We start from the raw sequence: 25,528 nt of genomic DNA, 5'->3' as shown, positions 1-25,528 counted from the left end.
ATTTCTGATATAAAACCATAACTGTACTCACCTTCTCCTCTGGCTTCTGGATTTCTTCTTCTCCGATCTTCTTACCGATGGCGGTCTCCTCCACACCAAAGATATCAGTACGCCTCTCAGCCAGTTGCTTCAAGCTGCTGTCGATATCCAAACCAGGAGCATAAACTTCATCTTCGGTCTGCCTGTCTCTGATGCTGCGGTCCCTTTGCTCCAGCCAGCGCGGGTCCAGCAGACCAATACGCATGTGCTCTGGTATTTTACTGGCTGGGATCTTCTCACCAGTAATAGGCGAGATGAGATACTCATCTGAAACTGCGACTGGCGCTGGAGGCTTGGAAGCTGATGAAATAATCAACATATATTGTATAATTGGATCAACATATATTGTATAATTGGTGTCGTACTATTGGCAAGCTAGTGAGAGCACATAAACAGAGGCAGATGTTACCTTTCGGATCGTAGTCTTTACGAATAATAACCTGGTCTGGGGTTGGGGGGAGTGGGGGTGGCATTGGGTTGCTGGGTGGAGGCGGTGCTTTCATGCTCTCCTCCTCATCATCAGATCCCTAGGGTGGAAGATTAAGAAATATGCTATAAACTCATTCTTTTTCATAATAAGCGATATTGGCAAACATCTGATTTGCATATAAATATCAGAGCATTTTTGTTTACTTAATTACCAAGCTATTTCCAGCATCATCTTACCTCATCCATGTCCTGAACCTGCGTGTCCTGATCAGGTTGTGAGGCGTGGCCTACATTTCGTCCCTCCCGTTCGTCATTCTCATCATCACTTTCGACCTCCATTTCTACTTCCTCACTCTCGCCATACTTCTCGTAACGCTCTTGGATTAGGATGCGGGCACCAAGTTCCTCTGGGTTAGTGGGCGGGGGGAAGTGGCCTTCAAAATAAAATTTAAAAAAAAGTCATTATTCAATACCGAATACTATCCAGTTCAGTTTTTTCTCTAGGCTGCAAACACACTAAGTTAATTACAATGACTGTACTGCATTACCTTGCTCATTAGGCTGGAAATCCACTGTCTCGACCACAACAAAGTCATGCCAATCGATTTGAGCGTAAGCTACTCGTTCCTTCTCTCTTTCTTCCTCTTCTTTCCTCCTTTCACGCTCCTGGTGCTTTGCCCACTCGACACGGTATCGCACCTGGTAGTTGTGCAGTAGTAAAGCTGATTTACACAGACAACAAGCACTGAAATGTAGGGATATGCCGATCGATTGGCCCCCGATCAGTATCAGCCAATTTTCGTGAAGTACGTGATCGGCCATTGCGAATTAGTGCTAAGCCCGGACCGATCATCAATAAGTCGATTAACTGAACGATGAGTGGAAAGTAAGGTGGTAAGTTTTAAAGCATCGATACATTGCCATCGGTTTCAGCGTTTGTGCGCTACCATCACACAGTGCAACAAATTAGCCCGTGACCAACATAGGTAGTAGCGAATATGGAGAAAATAATCACAAAATCAAACGGCATCACACCAGTGAGGGAATATTTCAGTTCAAACCTTCGAAACCAGATGAGCCTATCAGCATCGAGAAGCCAGTTTGCTCGGATACGACAAACTTGCACGCTCACTTGAAACACAACCACCCGACAGTACGCACTTCCTGGGTCGTTATGTGTACGAGTTCAGTGCAAACAAAACAGCGCAAAATAGTGTGCGCTCACAGGAAGTGTGGTTCAAATCACTACTACATCGCCAAAGAAATGCTGCCATTTCATACTGCTGAAAAATAGCATTTCTAAAGACGCTGCAAACGTTTGACAGACATATGTTGTCATGTTATGATGGTGTTTCCTGTCTCAGAATCTGCCAGAGTTAATACATAGGCTTATACTGTAGTGTTTCTATTGTTACTCGGCACTTTTGTTTAAAAAAGGTGATAACTTGATTGTCAATTAAGTAATGTTCAACTCTACCTCTGCTTACATGTACAATATCGAAGTGCAACTTTGTCAATACTTTATTTAGCAATTTTTATTTATTGTTTTGGTTGTCTATATTTGAGGACCCCCCATAACCTCAACATATATTATTGCTTTTGGTTGTAGTTTTTATTTAAGTGCAACATTTTTCTAACAAAGTCAATTTGGTTATTGTTTGTTTTCTTTAACTTAGAGATGTAAAAGTTAACATTTCAACTACAAAAAGACATGCACCTGGAGATAGGTTGATTGGCAACACTAAATTGGCCCTAGTGTGTGAATGTTGTCTGCGATGAGGTGGCAACTTGTCCAGGGTATAGCCCGCCTTCCGCCCGAATGCAGCTGAGATAGGCTCCAGCCCCCCACGCAACCCCGAGAGGGACAAGCAGTAGAAAATAGATGGGATGGATGTTAAAATATACGAGAAATACAAGTTTATTGTGTTTGAACTTATATATTTGCATTATTATAATGAATAATCATTACATCACTGGTTAATTTGGTCTCAAAAAATAATGGCAGTGGAGTCACTTATCTGCAATAATTTTGAAGTCAATATATATATTATATCGTCGAGCAAAATTTGTTATCGGCCCAGGCCTAATTCCTGCCTTTTAATGCTGACCTGACACTATTTATTTTTGGCGGTTAACAGCTAATTATGTGTCTCCATAGGGTGGAGCTGCTCCCCTTAGATAATAATAATAATTATCATCATTATTACGGCAATTTAACTGCATTTCTTAGTATCTTAAGTATCATTATCAATCGAGGGCGAGGTTAAACATGTTAAACACCAAAATCCAGCCAGGAGTAGGCATGCTAATAGCTAAGATAACCGCTAAGCTATATTAAAACAACTGAAGAAAGAGGAGGATAATACAACAGCAACTGTCGGTGGGTCAGCATTGTCGCATTCAGCACACAACATGTAAGTGGAGGGCTGATCGATCTATAAACTGGTGGTGTCGATACCAAGGGTAGTATTAGTAATTGATCGATCCAAGAGCGATCAGGTTCATCATTTTTTATTTTCTTAAAAATATTATTTTCGTTTTGTTAAAGTTTACAAATTCAGGAAATAATTCCCTGGACACAGGAGGACTTTGAGGCCAAAAAACTAATGATTTAAATGAGTAGTAGATAGTAGTTTTTGCTTTTGTTGAGTTATTGTGTACTATGGACTTGATTTTTCCCAAACAATTGAATGTCATAAAAGAGAACAAAAAACTAGTTTAAATATTGTGTTCATATTGCTGAACTGTCAATACCACTCATCAGAAATAAACTAAAAAATGTACTAATACGTCGTGTGGTTAGTATCAGCATCAGCCGAGCTTACACATAGATGATCGGTATCAGAATCGGCAGCATAAAACTGATCGGCACAACCCTACTGAAATCATCGTTTACCTGGTCCATAACGTCTTTAGGATTCTCTGACTCTTTCTTTAGCTTTGCCAGGAGGCCTTTGGGTGGAATTAAAATCTACAAATCCAGGGACAACACGGGAATTAGTTTCAAAATAGTCAATATAGAGATAAAGGAAAAAGAGGCAACATTGTCCCACCTTTGTATACTGTTCAACTAATTTAGTGAAGTAGTTGAAAAGACTGTGTTGAGGCCGTAGGAAATCAAACTGGTAGTTCCTCTGTTCTTTCTGCATGAGCTGAGTAAGGAATTGGCGGCCATTGCGGGCAACAAACTGGGCGGTAAGTTTGACGACGTCCAGATCAAACGCAGCAATTGATGGAGGATCAGCAAGAAACTCGTACTCAGGAGGTGGTTCTTTGGGAATTTCCTGGATCGCCTGCACCTTTGGACAGGCACAATAATCAACATGAGAACATTAGTTTTATGGCTGTAATTTGCAAACGAGTATAAGAAAGCCTTTAAAAACATACTTTTTGAGGAAGTTGCTGGGTCTGCAACATGGCCTGCTGCATAACCTTAGGCACAGCTGCAGATGGCTCTTGGGCTTTACCTTCTTTGAACTCATTGACCTTGTGTCGGTAATAAGCATGGTACGGGTCGTTTGGGTTAAGGAAGTTAAACTTTGGATTGTTGATTTCATTCTGCCTGATTCTTGCTTCAAATTCGGGCCCATTTCTGAAAATGGACAAAACTCGATTAAAGCAATGTGGGGAATATATTTACATGTATTAAAAATACAAATACATACTTTTGTGTAAGCAAACAAAAACGATGGATTTAAAATCCAAAAAATATTTGCAAACAATTCAACAAAAAATAATTTTCAATCAAAACTCAAACAAAATAATTTACGATTTGAAACAAGTAATTTGGTAAAAAATATTTCATTATTTCTTTTTTTAATGTATTTAAATCCATTATTTTGTTTACAAGTCTGTAAATATTTTTTGTTTGCTTGCATAAAAACACATTTCTTTCCATAAGTTGTAATTAGAAACCAACCTGGCAACAAAGCTGGCTGTTTTATCAACAATGTTTCGGACCTCAGGCGGTGGGTATATTATGCCAACCATGGGTTTGGTGGCTGGTGTTTCTTCCGGTGCGTCATTCTGCAAAACAGACAGAGTTGTGTGTCAACAAAGTTAACAATGAAATAAGATTTTCATTCAATTATTACAGCAAAAACAATATTTCATGCCTTTTTACCAAAACTACATTCCTAGATACACGTTAGGCTGCATATTCCATATCAACAACATACTGTATCTTGATATTACTAGCATTGCTGAAATGAATCATTGCTTGACAGCAGGGATTCAAGTTAAAGATTTAACTGAACTTTGAGGCACAAGATTAATTTCACACAATTAAAGCAAACTATGGACACTGAATTATAGATAGCAGCACACTATTTGGCTTGCGACAGGAGAGCAGCCAATTGCTTGACAATGCGAATAAATACACATCTATCAAATAAGTACTTAACAATGCACAAATACTTCCAACAGTTTCTTTCATGTCTTAATGCCTACTTTTTTTACCTATCCAGATGTAAAGAAATTATGTGCCTCTATACTAGGGATGATACTCGAAACCGGTTTTCCCGGTTGTTTGATGAGAAAAGAACCGAGTCCTCGGACTCGAATCCCTTTTTGAGAACCGGTACCCGTTATCGAGACCACTATAGTAAAGGAAAAGAGTTGATTCTTTATTCGAATCCCGTCCCGACCAGAAATGCTCCGTGGGACATCACAAGAATTGACGTCACGTAGCTCAGTCATTAGGCGCAGATAGCGAAAGCAGGAAAACAATGGACGGGAAAAAGCGCTCCAAGGTGTAATAAAGTTCAAAACAAAAGCTATCATCCATCGAATAACTTTACTGAGAGATTTTAGCAGGGTAAAACACATGACGAACACTTTTACGACCAACCGGAAACATAGCAACCAGGCTAGCAACGCACCTCCTTTACGGCAGCTGTCGCAACGTTCTTAAAACAACCGCAGCACATACATATATATACAACATATCTCCCTTTTTTAACTTTTGTTTTTCTTTCCTTGTAAACAAAACAAAATCACACTGTAGATGTGTTGTCTGTCTAATTATAAATAATGCAGACGAGGCGTGTTGGCTGAGTTCTTGACGTTTACTTTCACAGCGTGGCAACATGCAACACTTTTCGGGGCTACCGCGCATGCTCGTAACTCCCGTTGCATGATGGGTAGTGTAGTTGTTATATTCTCTCGCTCATAAAATTTTTCCCCCTATAAAGAAATAATGTTAACTCAATAAAGTGTATTTCTTTTTTTAGCTTTAACTTTTCATTTTTTAGCATTGTAACCACATTTGCAAAGAACTTTTCTCTTCATAGAATTTTCTTTCAATAAAGAAATAAAGTGCAAAAATGTCAAAGCATCATAACAAACAGTTATGTCAAATAGCAGCAGAAGTGCACTTTTTGGAGAGCTGTATTATTTTCAGTTTTGTGCCCAAGGGACTGATTTTATTTAACACTATATTATTATTTATACACCTATAGTGATCACAGAGACAGGTTGTTTTTGTGTTACTGTATATATTTGTTTCTCTGAAAAATCCCACTTAATATACTTTGGGTAACAACAGTCAATATTTATTTATTTTATTTTATTTTTTTAGGTGGGTAACAATCAATATTTATTTATTTATTAGATTTTATTTTTTTATTATATAATAAAAGTGAGCTTTTGTTAAACCAAATATTGTGTGTTTTTTCCCATGTACAACAACCTATCTGGACTCGATAAGAGAATCGATAAGGAATCGGTTCGATAAGAGGATTCGATAATAGGCTCGAACTCGATAATTCCTTATTAAACATCATCCCTACTCTATACTTTTGTACTTCTTAAACTCCCTGTTAGGTGGTGGACCAGATAGGTTTAAAAGTCCACTTCGGCGTTGACGAATCTTTCAAAGTCTTCCTACCGCCTTTTGGACATGTTAGACTGTACAATTTTAACTACGTGTTGTTCCTTAATCATGGTTTCTGCATGTATCAGCAAATTTAATTGAATCCCTATTAATGCCTTTTTCAATGCCACTTTAAAAACAATAATAATGCCTATGTCCAGTTACAGATAGTTTCTACATATAGTTGCACAGGCACAGTCCTCAGCTTACAACGGTCTGTATAGACAAAACTGTAAGCATTTGATAATAAATAATCTTGAATAATAGAAGTTTATATTAACTGTTACTCTCTAGTGAATTAGATTTGGCTCACCAGACTATTTAGTCTGAGAATGTATTTGTATTTATTTTTCTGTAGTGGTAGCAGCATCTGCCAGTTGTGGTGGTGTCGTGGCGATAGCAGAAGTTGCTTTGTTGGTCACGCTAAAGAAATTTAGCAATTTTAACTGCTGCCTGCCTTTAATAGCCGACTTGTGATTGGCTAATAGCATGTGGGATTTCACCACATTTATTTTTTTAAATGCCTCTGGACATTGAATTTAATGCTTTTTAATGCCATTAAAATGCCTTAATTTTTGTTAAACTTATTTAATTACTTTTAATGTTTTTTATTGGCCATGAATAAGCGCAAACCCTTTTAATGTAACTTGATAGGCATGCCTTAAACACATAAACCATTCTTCATGTTGTGGGCTAAGTAATTACCTTCGCCAGGAGTTTACATATTTGTTTGTTTGTGCGCGTGCAGCATAGCTCAAAAAGTTATGGATAGATTTGCATTAACTTCAAACATTATCTGTACATTTTGATTAAACTGTGAGGAAATGCCAGAAATGGGATAAGGAAGAAGTTATTACATTTTTGGGATGATCCGAATCACCGTCTAGAACGGGGGTCAGCAACCCGAATGCGGCTTTTTAGCGCCACCCTAGTGGCTCCCTGGACCTCTTTCAGAGATGTGTGAAAATTAAAAAAGATGAAGATAAATATTATTTTTGTTTTAATATATTTTCTGTAGGAGACCAAACATGACACAAACCTTCCTAATTGTTAGAAATCCCACTGTTTATGTGCATGCTTCACTGATGAGAGTATTTGGCAGGCACCATTTGTACCTACTAATTTCAGCGATCCTTGAACTCATCGTAGTTTGGGTACTTACTGCCACAGTAAGACGTGTTCAATACCACTCTTTCTTTGCCTCATTTTGTCCACCAAACATTTTATGCTGTGCGTAAATGCTTATCAGCCATATTTCGTCAATCCATGACTGCAAGCTAATTGATGCTAACATGCTATTTTGGCTAGTTGTATGTACATATTGCATCCTTATGCCTTGTTTGTAGGTATATTTGAACTCATTTAATTTCCTTTACTTATGTCCTCTGTGTGTTTATTTTATTATATTTGCATGTCTCATGACCCATTATCTGTATTGTATTTTTGGTCCAATATGGCTCTTTCAACGTTTTGGGTTGCCGACCACTGGTCTAGTATCTAGACTCTCGGTTCATTTAGGACCAGAGATGTCCGATAATATCGGACTGCCGATATTATCGGCCGATAAATGCTTTAAAATGTAATATCAGAAATTATCGGTATTGGTTTCAAAAAGTAAAATGTATGACTTTTTAAAACGCCGCTGTGTACACGGACATAGGGAGAAGTACAGAGAGCCAATGAACCTTAAAGGCACTGCCTTTGCGTGCCGGCCCAGTCACATAATATCTACGGCTTTTCACACACACGAGTGATAGCAATGCATACTTGGTCAACAGCCATACAGGTCACACTGAGGGTGGCCGTATAAACAACTTTAACACTGTTACAAATATGTGCCACACTGTGAACCCACACCAAACAAGAATGACAAACACATTTCGGGAGAACATCCGCACCGTAACACAACATAAACACAACAGAACAAATACCCAGAAGCCCTTGCAGCACTAACTCTTCCGGGACGCTACAGTATACACTCCCTCTACCCCCCACCTCAACCTCCTCATGCTCTCTCAGGGAGAGCATGTCCCAAATTCCAAGCTGCTGTTTTGAGGCATGTTAAAAAAAATAATGCACTTTGTGACTTCAATAATAAATATGGCAGTGCCATGTTGGCACTTTTTTCCATAACTTGAGTTGATTTATTTTGGAAAACCTTGTTACATTGTTTAATGCATCCAGCGGGGCATCACAACAAAATTAGGCATAATAATGTGTTAATTCCACGACTGTATATATCGGTATCGGTTGATATCGGAATCGGTAATTAAGAGTTGGACAATATCGGCAAAAAAGCCATTATCGGACATTTCTATTTAGGACTTTTTAACAAAGATTCTTTACTATTGGGAGATAGGGCCCTAGAGGCTAGAGTGTCCGCCCTGTGACCGGGAGGTTGTGAGTTTAAACCCTGGCCGAGTCATACCAAAGACTACAAAAAAAATGTGACCCATTGCCTCACTGCTTGGCACTCAGCATCAAGGGTTGGAATTGGGGGTTAAAAATCACCAAATGATTCCTGAGCACAGCCCCCGCTGCTGCTCACTGCTCCCCTCACCTCCCAGGGGGTGAACATGGGGATGGGTCAAATGCAGAGGATAATTTCACCACACCTAGTGTGTGTGTGTGTGTGTGTGTGTGTGTGTGTGTGTGTGTGTGTGTGTGTGTGTGTGTGTGTGACAACCATTGGGACTTTTTACTTTACTTTATAGGGAGAAAGGTCTGCGCTGTAGTCCGAGTGCTTTTCTCGCATCTAAACTGTGGTAGCAGCAGATGTAGCTTTGTTTTATTGTTTACGTTGTATAGATCACATTTCAAACATCTCCAAAGACGAAGAATGAACAGCGCTAAATGTAATCCTGCCAAATATAGCGAATACACGGCTGAAGCGTGAAAACCCTTGATTCTATTTTTGATCAGTTTAAGAACACGTAAAAAGTTTATAATAAACAAGTCCAGCTATTGTTGTATTTTAAGGACAACAATATTGCATACTTTGGAGCAGAAGGTTAGCTATCTTAAAGCGGCTAACAATCAGTGCTAACATTACCTTGCCGAGTTCCGGCTGGACAATTTGAACAGGGCCAGGCGGCATGGTTGCGTCTTCTTACGGACCTAAAGACGACCTGCAAAAACATATTTAGACAGTGTGTCATTTTAAGAAGATGCACGAGCAATCAAACACTTCATAAATACATATAAAAGCAAATTTGCTGGTCGAAAACCTACTGCGTGGTGCCTTCGATGACCCTTCTTCAATGGCGGCGTATTGCTTCCGGATTTATGCCGCAAAGAACTATGGGACTTGGAGTTCCCAGCCTGTGTTTCCACGGAGATGAGGTCTCAACAAGCAACCCTCTCAACGCCATCACTCTGCGCTACTGTATGTGGAATGTAAAATAATTAAAACAAATGTCTCAGTTTTTAGGTCGTCGGGACTGTATAGAAAGTCTCCAGAAAGACCTTGCTGACCTCCAAGTTGCCATTTTGGACGTTTTTTCAACAACCGGTCAATTGCGCGTTTTCTCCTGGAAATTCCCGGACAAACTTTCCTGTAATCTGGATTTGGAGTTGGAGCAGTATGACTTTATGGACGGAGATGATGAATTTAACCAGCATTCTCACATCGTTTTACTGGAGTTAGTAATAGACAGGTAATTATGCATTTATTATTACATTAGCAAATTAGAACCTGGCAACTACGGACCAGTTTCTATTCTCAGTTCCATTTCGAAAGTAATGGAAAAAATAAACTCATGTACAAATTCCAATCCGGCTTCAGAACTAACCACTCCACTGACACATGCCTTCTCTATCTGACCGACCACATCAAACATGAGGTGGACGCGGGCAAATACTGCGGCATGGTCATGCTGGACCTTCAGAAGGCCTTTGACACCGTTAACCCCGCTATACTGTTGGATAAGCTCAGAGCAATCGGATTTAACAAAACCTCATGGAGCTGGATGCAATCTTACTTGGAGGGGAGGGAACAGGTGGTAGAGGTGAACAGCATCGTGTGTCCCCCCCCCCCTCTCAGTAAGCTGTGGAGTCCCCCAAGGCAGTGTATTAGGGCCTTTACTGTTCCTAACATACATAAACGACTTGTCATCGGCATGCGACTGTGAATTGTTCCTGTTTGCGGATGACTCTGCCCTGCTGGTATCCGGCAAGGACAAGTCACAGGTGGAGAAAATCCTCCGTGCTGAACTCTGTACTCGCACCTGGCTCGCTGACAACAAGCTATCCATACACTTGGGTAAAACGGAATCCATCCTTGGGTCCCACATCAACCTTAAGAAAGTCAGTGACTTCACTATAAAAGTGGGGGACATTGTTATCACCAGGAAAGATGAGGTCACCTACCTAGGTTCCATTCTAGAGGCTCTTTCCTGTGATAAAATGGCAACCAAGGTAATCAAAAAGGTCAACCAACGAACCAGATTTCTCTATAGAATCTCCTCTCTGGTCAACAAAAGCACCATGAAGATTCTAGCGGGAACTCTCGTTCAACCCTTTTTCAATTACGCATGCACCTCCTGGTACCCTAGCACCTCCAAAACCCTCAAATCTAGACTCCAAACATCCCAGAACAAGCTAGTCAGATTACTTCTGGACCTCCACCCCAGATCACACCTCACTCCTACCCACTTCTCCAAAGTGGGCTGGCTCAGGGTGGAGGACGGAGTAAAACAACTTGCACTGAGCCTAGTCTATAAAATCCGCTGCACCTCCCTGATACCGAAGTACATGTCAAACTACTTCCTTAACGTAAATGATGATAATGTTTATTTCTGCCTAGCAGGGTCATTTATATTGCTGATACAACAAAAGGCATAGTGTGGACCATTATTTATAAGTAATGGATACTTGTGATTATAAACTATGCACTTGTCACAATTAGTTCAGTTCTGATGTCAAAATGAATCAAATAATTGAATGCTGGTTCCTTATGGTTATGACTTATTTGTGTTTACTTTACAGCTACAATATGGTACATCAAATATTTAAAGTTTACAAAATGTCCGAAAAGGACTAAAAAGAAGCAGAGTTTATTTGAACCTACTCTTTTACACGTCTTTGCAATTTCTAACATGTTTGTTTGTTCTCTTCCTTAGCTCTATTTGAAACACAAGATGAGATGAATATAATATATATGGATCATATATATTAGTATATTGTCTGCTTAATCCATTCCATAATTTAATTTCACATACTGATACACCAAAGGTTGTAAGTATCGTATGTGCATACAATTTTTCTAAGTTAAATTTTTCTCTGTGGTTATATTTTCCTCTTATATTGAGAATAATTGTTGTGCATTCATGGGTAGCAGGTTGTAGTTTGCTTTCTGCATAATTTTGGCCGTTTGCAAATGCACCAAATCATTGAATTTCAATATTTTTGATTCAATAAATAAAGGGTTTGTGTGTTCTCAAAATTGAACATCGTGTATTGTTCTAACGGACCTCTTTTGTAACACGGTCAGTGAGTAAAGCATTATTTTGTAATTATTTCCCCATATTTCTACACAGTAACTCAGATATGGTAACACAAGAGAGCAGAATATGCAGCTATTTTTGGTCAAGAAGATATCTTGTTTGATTTAATCCTGAATTATTTCTTGCCACCTTGTGTTGTATATTTCTTATATAAGATTTATAGTTAATTTTCTCATCTTTTACTACATGCATACATTTGATTACTTTTACCCTGTCAATGTTTACTCCGTCTATTTGTGTTTGACTTTCTCTTTTACTGTTACCCAGTAGCATTCTTTTAGTATGACCAATATTGAGGGATATTCTGTTTTAGTCAAACTATCTCTTCAATATAATTTTAACTTCATTTCTTCTGTTATTATTTGTATTAGCTTTTGTGTGATCTCTACTGAACAAAATACGGTAATTTTGTCTACAAATAGTACTAATTTTAAGTTCTTTGTAACTTTACAAATGTTTGTAGAAAGAGAGAACACTTTTGGTCCCAGTAATGATTCCCGGGTTACGCCACAAAATATATTTCGAGCTGTAGTTGTTTTAGACATGTCAATAAACAAGTTCTATTAAGGAACCTTTATCTTTGCACATTTCAACATATGTGAAGAGAAGTAATGAAATGAAATGAGTTTATTTCGGTCAAATAATCAACCATTTTGTGTAATCAATTTAACAGCACATATTATACATATTAACAATCATACACATACACACACAAAAAGAAAAAGAATGACAGAAAAGGAATAGGCTGAAGCCAAGGCTTATATTTGCCTATCCTATACATTCACTGAAAATTAGATTGCCTGGAACATCAACGTTAAAAAAATCAATGGGATGAAAGTACTCGTTGCTATATTTTATAATTTTCCATTATTTCACCTTTCAAGGCTTTCTTAAACCTTAACAAAGAACTACATTTTCAACTCATCACTGAGCTTTTACACCATTTAACTCCTAAAACTGAAATACATTTGTATTTTATATTCGTTCTTACTTTACATAGTTCAAAAATCAATATCCCCCGTAAATTATAGTTTTCTCCTTTTAATTAAAATAACCTAAGAATACAAGCTGGAAGGCTGTTGTTCTTTACCCAAAACACAATTTCCATTGTTTTTAAAAACACAGTATCTGAACATTTTAACACATTAGAACTTATGATTAATGGCTTGGTAGGTTCATAGTAGCACGCTTTGTGTATTGTAATTACCCTTTTTTTGAAGTTTAATTATTGGGTCTATGTTTGTTTCCCCAAACTTCAACACAATATGTTAGATATGGAAAAATAAAACAATAATATAACATATGCAGACATTTCATATTCAGCATGTGTCTTACTTTATAAAGAATAGCAATGGATTTTGATATAATATATATAAGTCGCTCCGGAGTATAAGTCGCACCGGCCGAAAATGCATAATAAAGAAGGAAAAAAACATATATAAGTCGCACTGGAGTATAAGTTGCATTTTTTGGGGACATTTATTTGATAAAACCCAACACCAAGAATAGACATTTGAAAGGCAATTTAAAATAAATAAAGAATAGTGAACAACAGGCTAAATAAGTGTATGTTATATGAGGCATAAATAACCAACTGAGAACGTGCCTGGTATGTTAACGTAACATATAATGGTAAGAGTCATTCAAATAAATATAACATATAGAACATGCTATACGTTTACCAAACAATCTGTCACTCCTAATCGCTAAATCCCATGAAATCTTATACGTCTAGTCTCTTACGTGAATGAGCTATATAATATTATTTGATATTTTACGGTAATTTATTAATAATTTCACACATAAGTCGCTCCTGAGTATAAGTCGCACCACCGGCCAAACTATGAAAAAAACTGCGACTTATAGACCGAAAAATACGGTATTCAATCTGCGGTTTCCAAAATAATTTATGACCAATTATTATTCCCAAGAATTTAGTTTCATATACTCTATCAATACCCCCTTGATTTAATTAAAATTTTGCTTCACAGTTTGTCCTCGCACCACTAAACACCATACGTTTAGTTTTGTTATCATTTAATGATCATTTATTAATATCAAACCATTTTTTTAGCTGAAGCAACTCAACGTCTATTATCCTCAACACTTCCTTCAAGTCTTCTCCTGAACAATATACATTTGTATCATCTGCAAACATAATACATTTCAATTTATTAGATACTGAAGTAGGAAGAAGAAAAGCTTATATTTAATCCTACCCCTTCGCAATGTCTTGACTGATGGTACACTCAAACCATTCCTTATTTTGAGTGGGCTCAAGCCACCCTAGTGACTCAAAGCGCTTTACTTAGTGAAACCCATTATCTAAGTTACATTTTAACAATTGTGGGTGGCACTGTGAGCAGGTGGGTACAGTATTTTTCCCAAGGACACAGCAGCAGTGACTCAGATGGCGGAAGCGGGGGATCGAACCAGGAACCCTGAAGTTGCGGGCACGGCCGCTCAACCAACCGAAGACCCTGGTATGGACGTACAATATAACACACTTTTTCCTTCTTTCCAAACAAGACTACTACTACTTCTCCAAGCATCCAGTGTGTATGTTGAGCAACTGAGCACCATTGAGAAGACGCAACACCACCACCAGAAGGGAAGCATGTCAATTGGACTTGTTGTCAAAAAATACTGGAGACTTTTAGTTCAGTTTGCCAACATGAAGGTATACACACTCTTTATAACTTCAACAAGGTTTTGTTTTTTTGGACACTCGTATAACTTGTTCTGTATCTTTTGTCAGAAGTGGTACAAGAAACACGAGTTAAAAACCGACACGTTGGATGGTGATGAGTGTGTATCGTCAACCTCGCGGAACGACAGCATCACCCATGGCTTTTCTGCACCGTCTTCAACGAGCTCTATCACCTTTTTGGCAGAAGACGAGGCACCTTCCAGTGTCATTCACACTCCCAAAGTTGACACCTGCAATATAAGTTGCCAGACTATTCAATCACCCTCTGCTCCCTGCGCCGTATGTCACCAAGTTCAGTCTACTATTAGAAGGACAGGTAAGGCATTAGTAGAACTTCTTCAAGGTGAGGGTCTGCCCTCTTCTTTGCAACCACTCTCAATTGCCGTGGAGGACACAGTAGACGGGGGGCAAATGTCACCAGGTGATGTTGCCCAATGGGCTAGCGAGCAGCTTAAAGATATGCGCCGACTCGCAAAACATGTACAGGATGTGCGGGATACAGTAAAGCCTCTTACCACGAAACTGGCAGAAGCAGACGTAGAGCGAAAGAAATTGCGACAAGACATGGAAAGTGCACAAAAGAAACTGTCAGAAGAAGTGGAAAATCAGAAATCCACATGTCTTCAGATGGAGCTTTTGTTAAAGAAAACACAAGCAACCATGAAAGAAACAGAGGACAGGCTATCAGAGGAGTATGGACAACTTAGTAGAGGTGAGGTCACATCATACAAACCCCGTTTCCATATGAGTTGGGAAATTGTGTTAGATGTAAATATAAACGGAATACAATGATTTGCAAATCCTTTTCAACCCATATTCAATTGAATGCACTACAAAGACAAGATATTTGATGTTCAAACTCATAAACTTTTTTTTTTTTTGCAAATAATTAATTTACTTTGGCTGCAACACGTGCCAAAGTAGTTGGGAAAGGGCATGTTCACCACTGTGTTACATGGCCTTTCCTTTTAACAACACTCAGTAAACGTTTGGGAACTGAGGAGACACATTTTTTAAGCTTCTCAGGTGGAACAGCTTAAGTTGTTCAACAGTCCGGGGTCTCCGTTGTGGTATTTTAGGCTTCATAATGCGCCACACATTTTCAATGGGAGACAGGTCTGGACTACAGGCAGGCCAGTCTAGTACCCGCACTCTTTTACCATGAAGCCACGTTGATGTAACACGTGGCTTGGCATTGTCTTGCTGAAATAAGCAGGGGCGTCCATGGTAACGTTGCTTGGATGGCAAAATATTCACAGATGTGTAAATTACCCATGTCTTGGGCACTAATACACCCCCATACCATCACAGATGCTGGCTTTTCAACTTTGTGCCTATAACAATCCGGATGGTTCTTTTCCTCTTTGGTCTGGAGGACACGACGTCCACATTTTCCAAAAACAATTTGAAATGTGGACTCGTCAGACCACAGAACACTTTTCCACTTTGTATCAGTCCATCTTAGATGAGCTCAGGCCCAGCGGAGCCTACGGCGTTTCTGGGTGTTGTTGATAAACGGTTTTCGCCTTGCATAGGAGAGTTTTAACTTGCACTTACAGATGTAGTGACCAACTGTAGTTACTGACAGTGGGTTTCTGAAGTGTTACTGAGCCCATGTGGTGATATCCTTTACACACTGATGTCGCTTGTTGATGCAGTACAGCCTGAGGGATCGAAGGTCACGGGCTTAGCTGCATACGTGCCGTGATTTCTCCAGATTCTCTCAACCCTTTGATGATATTACGGACCGTAGATGGTGAAATCCCTAAATTCCTTGCAATAGCTGGTTGAGAAAGGTTTTTCTTAAACTGTTCAACAATTTGCTCACGCATTTGTTGACAAAGTGGTGACCCTCGCCCCATCCTTGTTTGTGAATGACTGAGCATTTCATGGAATCTACTTTTATACCCAATCATGGCACCCACCTGTTCCCAATTTGCCTGTTCACCTGTGGGATGTTCCAAATAAGTGTTTGATGAGCATTCCTCAACTTTATCAGTATTTATTGCCACCTTTCCCAACTTCTTTGGCACGTGTTGCTGGCATCAAATTCTAAAGTTAATGATTATTTGCAAAAAAAAAAATGTTTATCAGTTTGAACATCAAATATGTTGTCTTTGTAGCATATTCAACTGAATATGGGTTGAAAATGATTTGCAAATCATTGTATTCCGTTTATATTTACGTTTAACACAATTTCCAAACTCATGGAAACGGGGTTTGTAAATAAAATGAATGTAATAAGAAATATTTACATGCCATTTATTTTCAGAATATGCATCCCTAAATAAGTGCAAGTCCAGTCTGGAGGAAACATTAACAATACAGCAAGATGGACTTGAAGCTCTAGGTAAGTTTTCCCTCACAAGATATTCAAGGGGCCCCTCTAATGCTGACAACATTGGCACTTATTTCCTAGCTAAAAGTTATGTCTACAGGTAAAATTTCCCCTCAAAAAATAGTGATTTCCTTAATTGTTTTCTATCAAGTTTTAGTAAATTTTGGAACGGTCACTCTTAGGTCCAAAATGTCGGCATTAGCCTGCTGACGTCGCCTACAGAAGACTGGAGGCAATCTTATATTGCGTAGTATTTGTTTTAGTAGCATCTTCATTCCGACTCATATTATTTTTGTGCAGAATTTGAAGGAATTTTCAAATATGTTTGCCAGATGCTTTGTTGCAAGTTGTAGCAATACAACTAAAGAAGGAGTCTGCCTGCACACATTTCCAATAGATGCATGAAAAGTATGGAAATCTCCAGTCAAAACTGGGACGGACCAAGCGAGAGGAGTGTAATTAGCAGCGTCCATGTTAATGGTTCTGACCGAGAAGAAGAAAGGTTTTGGTCGGAGTTTGGTTGAACATTTTTTAACAGACTCCAGCCAAATGCGATCCAGAAAAACAGCAGCACCTTTGAGGGGAGAAATACAGAGTCAGAACTAGTGTTGTCCCGATACAAATAATTTGGTACCGGTACCAAAATTATTTCGATACTTTTCGGTACTTTTGTAAATAAAGGGAACCGCAAAAAATTGCATTATTGGCTTTATTTTAACAAAAATTCTTAGGGTACATTAAACATATGTTTCTTATTGCAAGTTTGTCCTTAAATAAAATAGTGAACGTGTCATGTCTGTGTGATCATGTTTTGTTTTAGTCATGTTCGGTTTTGTTTTTGGACTCTTTGCACTTTTGTTTGTTTTGTCACCATAGCAACCCATTAGTTTTCACCTGTCATGTCACGCACCTGTTTCACGTTTTGAGTCACGCACCTGTTTTCACTAATCATGTCACTATTATTTAAGCCCATTGTTGCCAGGAAGTCAGCCTGGCGACATCACACTCTCTACACACCCTTATGATCCATGCTGCTCTTTTTCATGCCCTTTTCTCATCCAAGTAAGTTTTCTTTATTAATGCTATAGTTTGCAAGTTTTTTTTTATGTCCATAGTTCTGCCTTTGTGCGAGTTTTTGTTTTTATAGCCAAGTTTTGTACTTCCGCCCTTGTGCGCGCCTTTTGTTTATTCCTTTTTTGAGTGTTAAAATTAAATATGTGGCGACATCTGTCAAGACTTGAACTTAACCGTGGTTTGTTCTCCCGTGGTGCAAATGATTTGGACCGGACATGGCGTGAAGTTAAATACATGATTTAATAATAGACTAAAAAAAGACTAAACAAAAGGCGCGCACAAGGGCGGAAGTACAAAACTTGGCTATAAAAACAAAAACTCGCACAAAGGCAGAACTATGGACATAAAACAAAACTTGCAAACTATGGCATGAATAAAGAAAACTTACTTGGGCATGAAAAAGAGCAGCATGGATCATAAGGGTGTGTAGAGAGTGTGATGTCGCCAGGCTGACTTCCTGGCAACATTGGGCTTAAATAATAGTGACATGATTAGTGAAAACAGGTGCGTGACTCAAAACGTGAAACAAGTGCGTGACATGACAGGTGAAAACTAATGGGTTGCTATGGTGACAAAACAAACAAAAGTGCAAAGAGTCCAAAAACAAAACCGAACATGACTAAAACAAAACATGATCACACAGACATGACAGAACGTACAAGACAACTTGTCTTTTAGTAGTAAGTAAACAAGCAAATACTCCTAAATAGTCTGCTGACGTATGCAGTAACATATTGTGTCATTTATCATTCTATTATTTTGTCAACATTATGAGGAACAAACTGTAAAAAAGAATTATTAATCTACTTGTTCATTTACTGTTAATATCTGGTTATTTTCTGTTTCAACATGTTCTATCTACACTTCTGTTAAAATGTAATAATCACTTATTCTTCTGTTGTTTGATACTTTACACTAGTTTTGGATGATACCACAAATTTGGGTATCAATCCGATACCAAGTCGTTACAGGATCATACATTGGTCATATTCAAAGTCCTCATGTATCCAGGGACATATTCCCTGAGTTCATAAACATAATATAAATTTAAAAAAAACGAAAGAATATCAACATAATCATAGTAGTATCGACTAGATACGCTACTGTACTTGGTATCATTACAATGGATGCCAGGTGTAGATCCACCAATGGCATTACGTTTCAGCACAGAATATGATTAATTAGTATCGTGGTACTATACTAATACCGTACAACCCTAGTCAGAACCTGTGGAAAAACAGAGACAGGAGAGCAGACATGGCACACTAAAGTGAGAGAAAAAGACAGTAAACCGCTAATATTCTAGTTTACGTTTTCTTCGACTGATGTTTTCCTCAAGATGCTTGAGGAAATGTTGAAAGAATATGAGGAAAACAAACTATGGGGTCTATGGAAGAGCAAGGAAACCCGGTTTTGACGATTCTTTTAAGTAGTTTTTTTGCAGATAATGTTAACCACATCAGTTTAGAAGTAACCATGGACCAAAATATACAATTAGGTGATCAAAACGATAGCTGTATATTTCTTTATCTACACTGTGTATGCGGTGAAATGGGCTCCAGTTCTGTAGATGACGTCACACCAAGAGGGGGCGACATATCAAGTCTGGCAATGGAAAGGGGGGTGTTCCTACACCTTACTCCAAAAAATTGCTGTCATGGGAAATGACTGCCAGATTCATTTTCAGGAGCAAAGAGAAATTGGTAGTTTCATTTACCATGAATTGATTAACGTGGACCCCGACTTAAACAAGTTGAAAAACTTATTCGGGTGTTACCATCTAGTGGTCAATTGTACGGAATATGTACTGCACTGTGCAATCTGCTAATAAAGGTTTCAACCAATCAATCAATCAGTGAGATTTCAGTCATCTGGGCGGTTACGTGTCCTTTAATCAGAACATGATTCAGTAATCGTTTCTTCTTTTCAGAGGGTGAACGAAATGCTCTACAGGAGAAACTGGAGACGTTACACATAGAAAAAGAGGTATGTTCAAAACTACAAGAGAGGATCCAGCAGTTAGAAAGTCAAATGTCTGAGTCTGAACTACTCCTGGAAAAAGAGAAGGCCAAATACCACAGTGCGTGTCATCATCAGGAGGTCAGTCACTCATCCGCAGAATTTCATGGTCTGACCAGTAGAGTTGAAAATCGTTTTATGTTTGTGCTCACAGTCAATGCAAACAAAGCAAAAGTCTTTGCTGCAGAGAGTTTATGCTCTCGATGACGAGTGCGAGGATCTGCACAGGCGGTTGGGACAGAGGGAGGAAAGTGAGATCGACCTCTGCAGTCAACTTCAACAGATGTCAGAGGATAACAAACGACTACGAGTGCAAATCACTTCACTTCAGGTATTGTTTAATGTTGTTTATTAAGGATCCCCATCAGCCGACGCACAAACGCCAGGCTAGTCGTCCTGGGGTCCTTTTCAAAAGTTCAAAGTAAAATAATAATACGCAGATCCAGTTACAAAACATACACAAATCCAGTTACAAATAAAAGAAAGGAAAAAGGAAAAGAAAAAGAAAATTCTCAAAATAATAAAATAAAATAACAGCGCACAAATACGGTTACAGAACATACACAGATCCCGTTACAATAAAAGAAAGGAAAAAGGAAAAGGAAAAGAAAGTTCTCAAAATAATTAAAAAAAATAACAGTACACAGATCCAGTTACAGAACATACACAAATCCAGTTACAATAAAAGGAAGGAAAAAGGGAAAGAGAAAAAGTTCTCAAACTAATAACATGAAAGATGAACTCTTAAATGCCTACTGAAATGATTTTTTATTTATTTAAACGGGGATAGCAGATCCATTCTATGTGTCATACTTGATCATTTCGCAATATTGCCATATTTTTGCTGAAAGGATTTAGTAGAGAACATCGACGATAAAGTTCGCAACTTTTGGTCGCTGATAAAAAAAAAGCCTTGCATTTACCGGAAGTAGCGTGACGTCACAGGTTGAAGGGCTCCTCACATCTGCACATTGTTTTCAATCATGGACGCCAGCAGCGTGAGCGATTCGGACCGAGAAAGCGACGATTACCCCATTAATTTGAGCGAGGATGAAAGATTCGTGGATGAGGAACGTGAGAGTAAAGGACTAGAGTGCAGTGCAGGACGTATCTTTTTTCGCTCTGACCGTAACTTAGGTAAAAGGGCTCATTGGATTCCACACTTTCTCCTTTTTCTATTGTGGATCACGGATTTGTATTTTAAACCACCTCGGATACTATATCCTCTTAAAAATGAGAGTCGGGAACGCGAAATGGACATTCACAGTGACTTTTATCTCCACGACAATACATCGGTGAAGCACTTTAGCTATGGAGCTGACGTGATAGCATCGTGCTCCAATGCAGATAGAAACAAAATAAATAAGCCCCTGACTGGAAGGATAGACAGCAGATCAACAATACTACTATCAGGAGACACCAAACTAAACACTGGACCTGTAACTACACGGTTAATGCTGTGCCGCCTGTCGAAGCCTAGCAATGCTGTTGCTAACGACGCCACTGAAGCTAACTTAGCTCCGGGACCTCGTCAGAGCTATGATAAAAACATTAGCGCTCCACCTACGCCAGCCCTCATCTGCTCATCAACACCCGTGCTCACCTGCGTTCCAGCGATGGACGGCGCGACGAAGGACTTCACCCGATCATCGATGCGGTCGGCGGCTAGCGTCGGATAGCGCGTCTGCTATCCTCAAAGTCCTCCTTGTTGTGTTGCTGCAGCCAGCCGCTAATACACCGATCCCACCTACAGCTTTCTTCTTTGCAGTCTCCATTGTTCATTAAACAAATTGCAAAAGATTCACCAACACAGATGTCCAGAATACTGTGGAATTTGGCGATGAAAACAGAGCTGTTTGAATTGGGATACAATGTGTCCGAATACTTCCGTTTCAACCATTGACGTCACGCGCAAACGTCATCATATCTAGACGTTTTCAACCGGAAGTTCCCCGGGACATTTAAAATTGCACTTTATAAGTTAACCCGGCTGTATTGGCATGTGTTGCAATGTTAAGATTTCATCATTGATATATAAACTATCAGACTGCGTGGTCGGTAGTAGTGGGTTTCGGTAGGCCTTTAAGTCTAAAAAGTGACTTTGCATGTTTCTTAAATGTTTTTTTACTGGGAATAGTCCTAATATTTAAATGAAGAGTATTCCATAATGAAATGCCTCTGTACACAACAGTGCTTTTCATTGAATTAGTTCTTGGCCGTGGTAATGCAAGTAGACCGTGAGTTAAAGCTCTGGTACTCTAGTGGTGAACATCAGCATTATAACCAATCTGCTTAAAAAGTGCTGTAGGGCAGTGGTCCCCAACCTTTTTTGTACCACGAACCGGTTTAATGTAGGCATTATTTTCAGGGAACAGCTTTTCACTCGTGCCAGATAAATACAGCAAAATTAAGTGCATGAAAAATACAACTCACTATAACGCTGAATTAGTGGGAGCCCTGGCCGTGTTTCTTTGCAATGAGATGCAGATGGAAATCAACTTTTGGCTACAATCTGTCACATTTATATTTTATATGTTCATTAATGTGCATTGTATCATGTCACAAAGTTATAACAAATGGCGACTTCCTATGAGGAGGTTTATGGTACATCTATAAACAAGCTCATTGGTGGGTCTAGTGCACAGGTGTCAAGCTCAAGGCCCGCGGGCCAGATCTGGACCTCCCCATCATTTTATATGGCCCGCAAAAGCCTAGAAATAATGTGTCAATAAAATACCTTATATTTTCTTTCTTTACTTTCTTATTTTCTTACTAAAGGTATTATGTTATTTTTTCTAGTTTGACAGGGGGAAAAAAAGTGTCCAATATTGCAACAAATATTATATTACTTAACCTTGTTGGTCAAAATCCAAAATCGGCTTAACTTATGATTTCGAAGCAAGTTATCCATCAAACTGCAAACTATAAAAATGACCAATAGATTTTACTGTAAAATTTAGGGAGTTTTTTACAGCAAATTACTGTAAGTTGAAAAAAAATGACCAATGTTTGTTTTTTTATAGTAAAATTCTGTTGACTGAGCTTTTTTTTTTACTGTAAAATCCACGGTTGATGATTTTATGGTCCCACATTTTATTATGGTAAAAAACTGGCAGCTGAGTTGACAAAATAAAATTAAACAGCTGTACTGTATTTCTATTTACAATAATATGTTGTAAAAATAATAATAATAATAAAAAAAAACACCATATATTTTCAGTAAAAGCCTGGCAACTTTATTCTGTAAAAAAACACTGGTTAAATCCGCAGATTTTTTTTACTCTTTACGTCAGAAATTTTTAAAAAAATATTTAAATTCATAGGCAAATTCATTAATTATTTACTGTTACATGGCAGCCATGACTGTGGGTGTGCCCTGAATGAAAACAAGTTTGACACCCCTGGTCTAGTGGGACAGGCCAAAGTTAAAGGCCTACTGAAATGATTTTTTTTTATTTAAACGGGGACAGCAGATCCATTCTATGTGTCATACTTGATCATTTCGCGATATTGCCATATTTTTGCTGAAAGGATTTAGTAGAGAACAACGACGATAAAGTTCGCAACTTTTGGTCTCTGATAAAAAAAAAAAGCCTTGCCCCTACCGTAAGTAGCGTGATGTCACCGGAGGAAGGACTGCTCACATTTTCCTATTGTTTTCAATGCAGCGAGAGAGATTCAGACCGAGAAAGCGACGATTACCCCATTAATTTGAGCGAGGATGAAAGATTCGTGGATGAGGAACGTGAAAGTGAAGGACTAGCATGCAGTGCAGGACGTATATTTTTTCGCTCTGACCGTAACTTAGGTACAAGGGTTCATTGGATTCCATACTTTCTCCTTTTTCTATTGTGGATCACAGATTTGTATTTTAAACCACCTCGGATACTATATCCTCTTCAAAATGAGAGTCGAGAACGCGAAATGGACATTCACAGTGACTTTTATCTCCACGACAATACATCGGTGAAGCACTTTAGCTACTGAGCTAACGTGATAGCATCGGGCTTAACTGCATATAGAAACAAAACAAATACGCCCCTGACTGGAAGGATAGACAGAAGATCAACAATACTACCAAACTCTGGACATGTAACTACACGGTTAATGCTTTCCAGCTTGGCGAAGCTTAGCAATGCTGTTGCTAACGACGCCATTGAAGCTAACTTAGCTACGGAACCTCGACAGAGACTATGCTAAAAACATTAGCTCTCCACCTACGCCAGCTCTCATCTGCTCATCACGACCCGTGCTCACCTGCGTTCCAGCGATCGACGGTACGACGAAGGACTTCACCCGATCACTGATGCGGTCGGCGGCCCGGAGACGGAGGAAGTCAAGGTGAGGTCATTCGGCTAGCGCGTCTGCTATCCATCTCAAAGTCCTCCTGGTTGTGTTGCTGTAGTCCGCCGCTAATACACCGATCCCATCTACAGCTTTCTTCTTTGCAGTCTTCATTGTTCATTAAACAAATTGCAAAAGATTCACCAACACAGATGTCCAGAATACTGTGGAATTTGGAGATGAAAACAGAGCTTTTTGTATTGGATTCAATGGGCTCCGAATACTTCCGCTTCAACAGTTGACGTCACGCGCAAACGTCATCATATCGAAACGTTTTCAGCCGGAAGTTTGCCGGGAAATTTAAAATTGCACTTTATAAGTTAACCCGGCTGTATTGGCATGTGTTGCAATGTTAAGATTTCATCATTGATGTATAAACTATCAGACTGCGTGGTCGGTAGTAGTGGGTTTCAGTAGGCCTTTAAGTTGGAGAAAATGCAGCCTTATTAAATTATTTAATGTTTCTCTGTGGCCCGGTAGCTAATGCATCACGGGCCGGTACCGGTCCCCGGACCGGTGGTTGGGGACCACTGCTGTAGGGTACTTGTTATGAATAATGGTTTGAATAAATAACAATACACTGCAGGATAATCTATGAATAACCTTCAGCCATCCAAGACAACAAAGCATACGGTCCACACTCGGATCTATAAGAACAATCAAGAGTAAGTCTAGCTGCCCTATTTTGAGCTGTTTGTAATTTTGTAAGCTCAACCTTGGGTGCAGAAGCCAGGTATATTTTAAAGACCAACCTCAACCCCTCTGTTTGACCTAATTTGAATATGTGGTGATTGATGTCCTCTCTTTTCAGGATATTAGTTCACAGCTCCAACATGAGAAGCAGGCACTAGAAACACACTTGGACGAGTTCAAGACCACAGTGATCGACCTCAAAGAAAGTGTGAAATCCTGTACAGAGAGAGAAAGGTTGCTGGTGGCTTTCCCTGACCTCAGCCCCCTCGCTCACACCCAACCACAGAGTATGCACTTGTCTTCATTATTCTGTTTTTTGGAATTTATAGGGCGATGATCTCTAGTCGGGAAAGGTAGAGTGTTAATCTTATAAATAATCTTTTTTTGGCTTGGTTGTATGATGTCATGTGATTTTTTTTCCAGGTACAGGGAGCGTGCTTTTGGATATGGAGCAACAGTTACAGGCCAACTGCATCCGCATTCGAGTCCTTGAGAAGGAGAACACC

At 39.0% G+C, this 25,528-nt stretch overlaps 2 protein-coding genes across 3 annotated transcripts in view; one reads left to right on the top strand and one right to left on the bottom strand.

Annotated features, from left to right (window-relative positions):
• The window catches only part of sf3a1 (splicing factor 3a, subunit 1), a 14,397-nt gene extending 4,701 nt beyond the window's left edge, over positions 1 to 9,696 (bottom strand). The window contains exons 1-10 of the mRNA XM_062051138.1: positions 9,572 to 9,696; positions 9,393 to 9,468; positions 4,388 to 4,494; positions 3,856 to 4,060; positions 3,522 to 3,767; positions 3,365 to 3,439; positions 1,017 to 1,167; positions 706 to 902; positions 449 to 566; positions 32 to 339 (exon numbers count right to left, since the gene is read on the bottom strand). Coding sequence (XP_061907122.1) covers positions 32 to 339; positions 449 to 566; positions 706 to 902; positions 1,017 to 1,167; positions 3,365 to 3,439; positions 3,522 to 3,767; positions 3,856 to 4,060; positions 4,388 to 4,494; positions 9,393 to 9,437 — 1,452 coding nt within the window. The 5' untranslated portion in view covers positions 9,438 to 9,468; positions 9,572 to 9,696. The remainder of the gene's footprint in view (positions 1 to 31; positions 340 to 448; positions 567 to 705; positions 903 to 1,016; positions 1,168 to 3,364; positions 3,440 to 3,521; positions 3,768 to 3,855; positions 4,061 to 4,387; positions 4,495 to 9,392; positions 9,469 to 9,571) is intronic.
• On the top strand, positions 9,425 to 25,528 carry ccdc157 (coiled-coil domain containing 157). 2 transcript variants are annotated; one of them, XM_062051140.1, is made up of 8 exons: positions 9,425 to 9,996; positions 14,374 to 14,524; positions 14,603 to 15,266; positions 16,827 to 16,904; positions 19,897 to 20,066; positions 20,140 to 20,316; positions 25,141 to 25,375; positions 25,446 to 25,528. In XM_062051140.1, the coding sequence occupies exons 1-7, from the start codon at positions 9,755 to 9,757 to the stop codon at positions 25,357 to 25,359; spliced, it is 1,701 nt and encodes a 566-aa protein (XP_061907124.1). In that variant the 5' UTR covers positions 9,425 to 9,754; the 3' UTR covers positions 25,360 to 25,375; positions 25,446 to 25,528. The 2 variants fall into 2 exon arrangements, with proteins under 2 accessions (XP_061907124.1, XP_061907125.1); XM_062051141.1 differs by lacking the exons at positions 25,141 to 25,375; positions 25,446 to 25,528 and having other exon boundaries at positions 20,140 to 20,518.

Source organism: Entelurus aequoreus, linkage group LG06, assembly GCF_033978785.1.
Source record: "Entelurus aequoreus isolate RoL-2023_Sb linkage group LG06, RoL_Eaeq_v1.1, whole genome shotgun sequence".
NCBI lineage: Eukaryota > Metazoa > Chordata > Actinopteri > Syngnathiformes > Syngnathidae > Entelurus > Entelurus aequoreus.
This window is presented reverse-complemented; position numbering and strand designations above follow the sequence as displayed.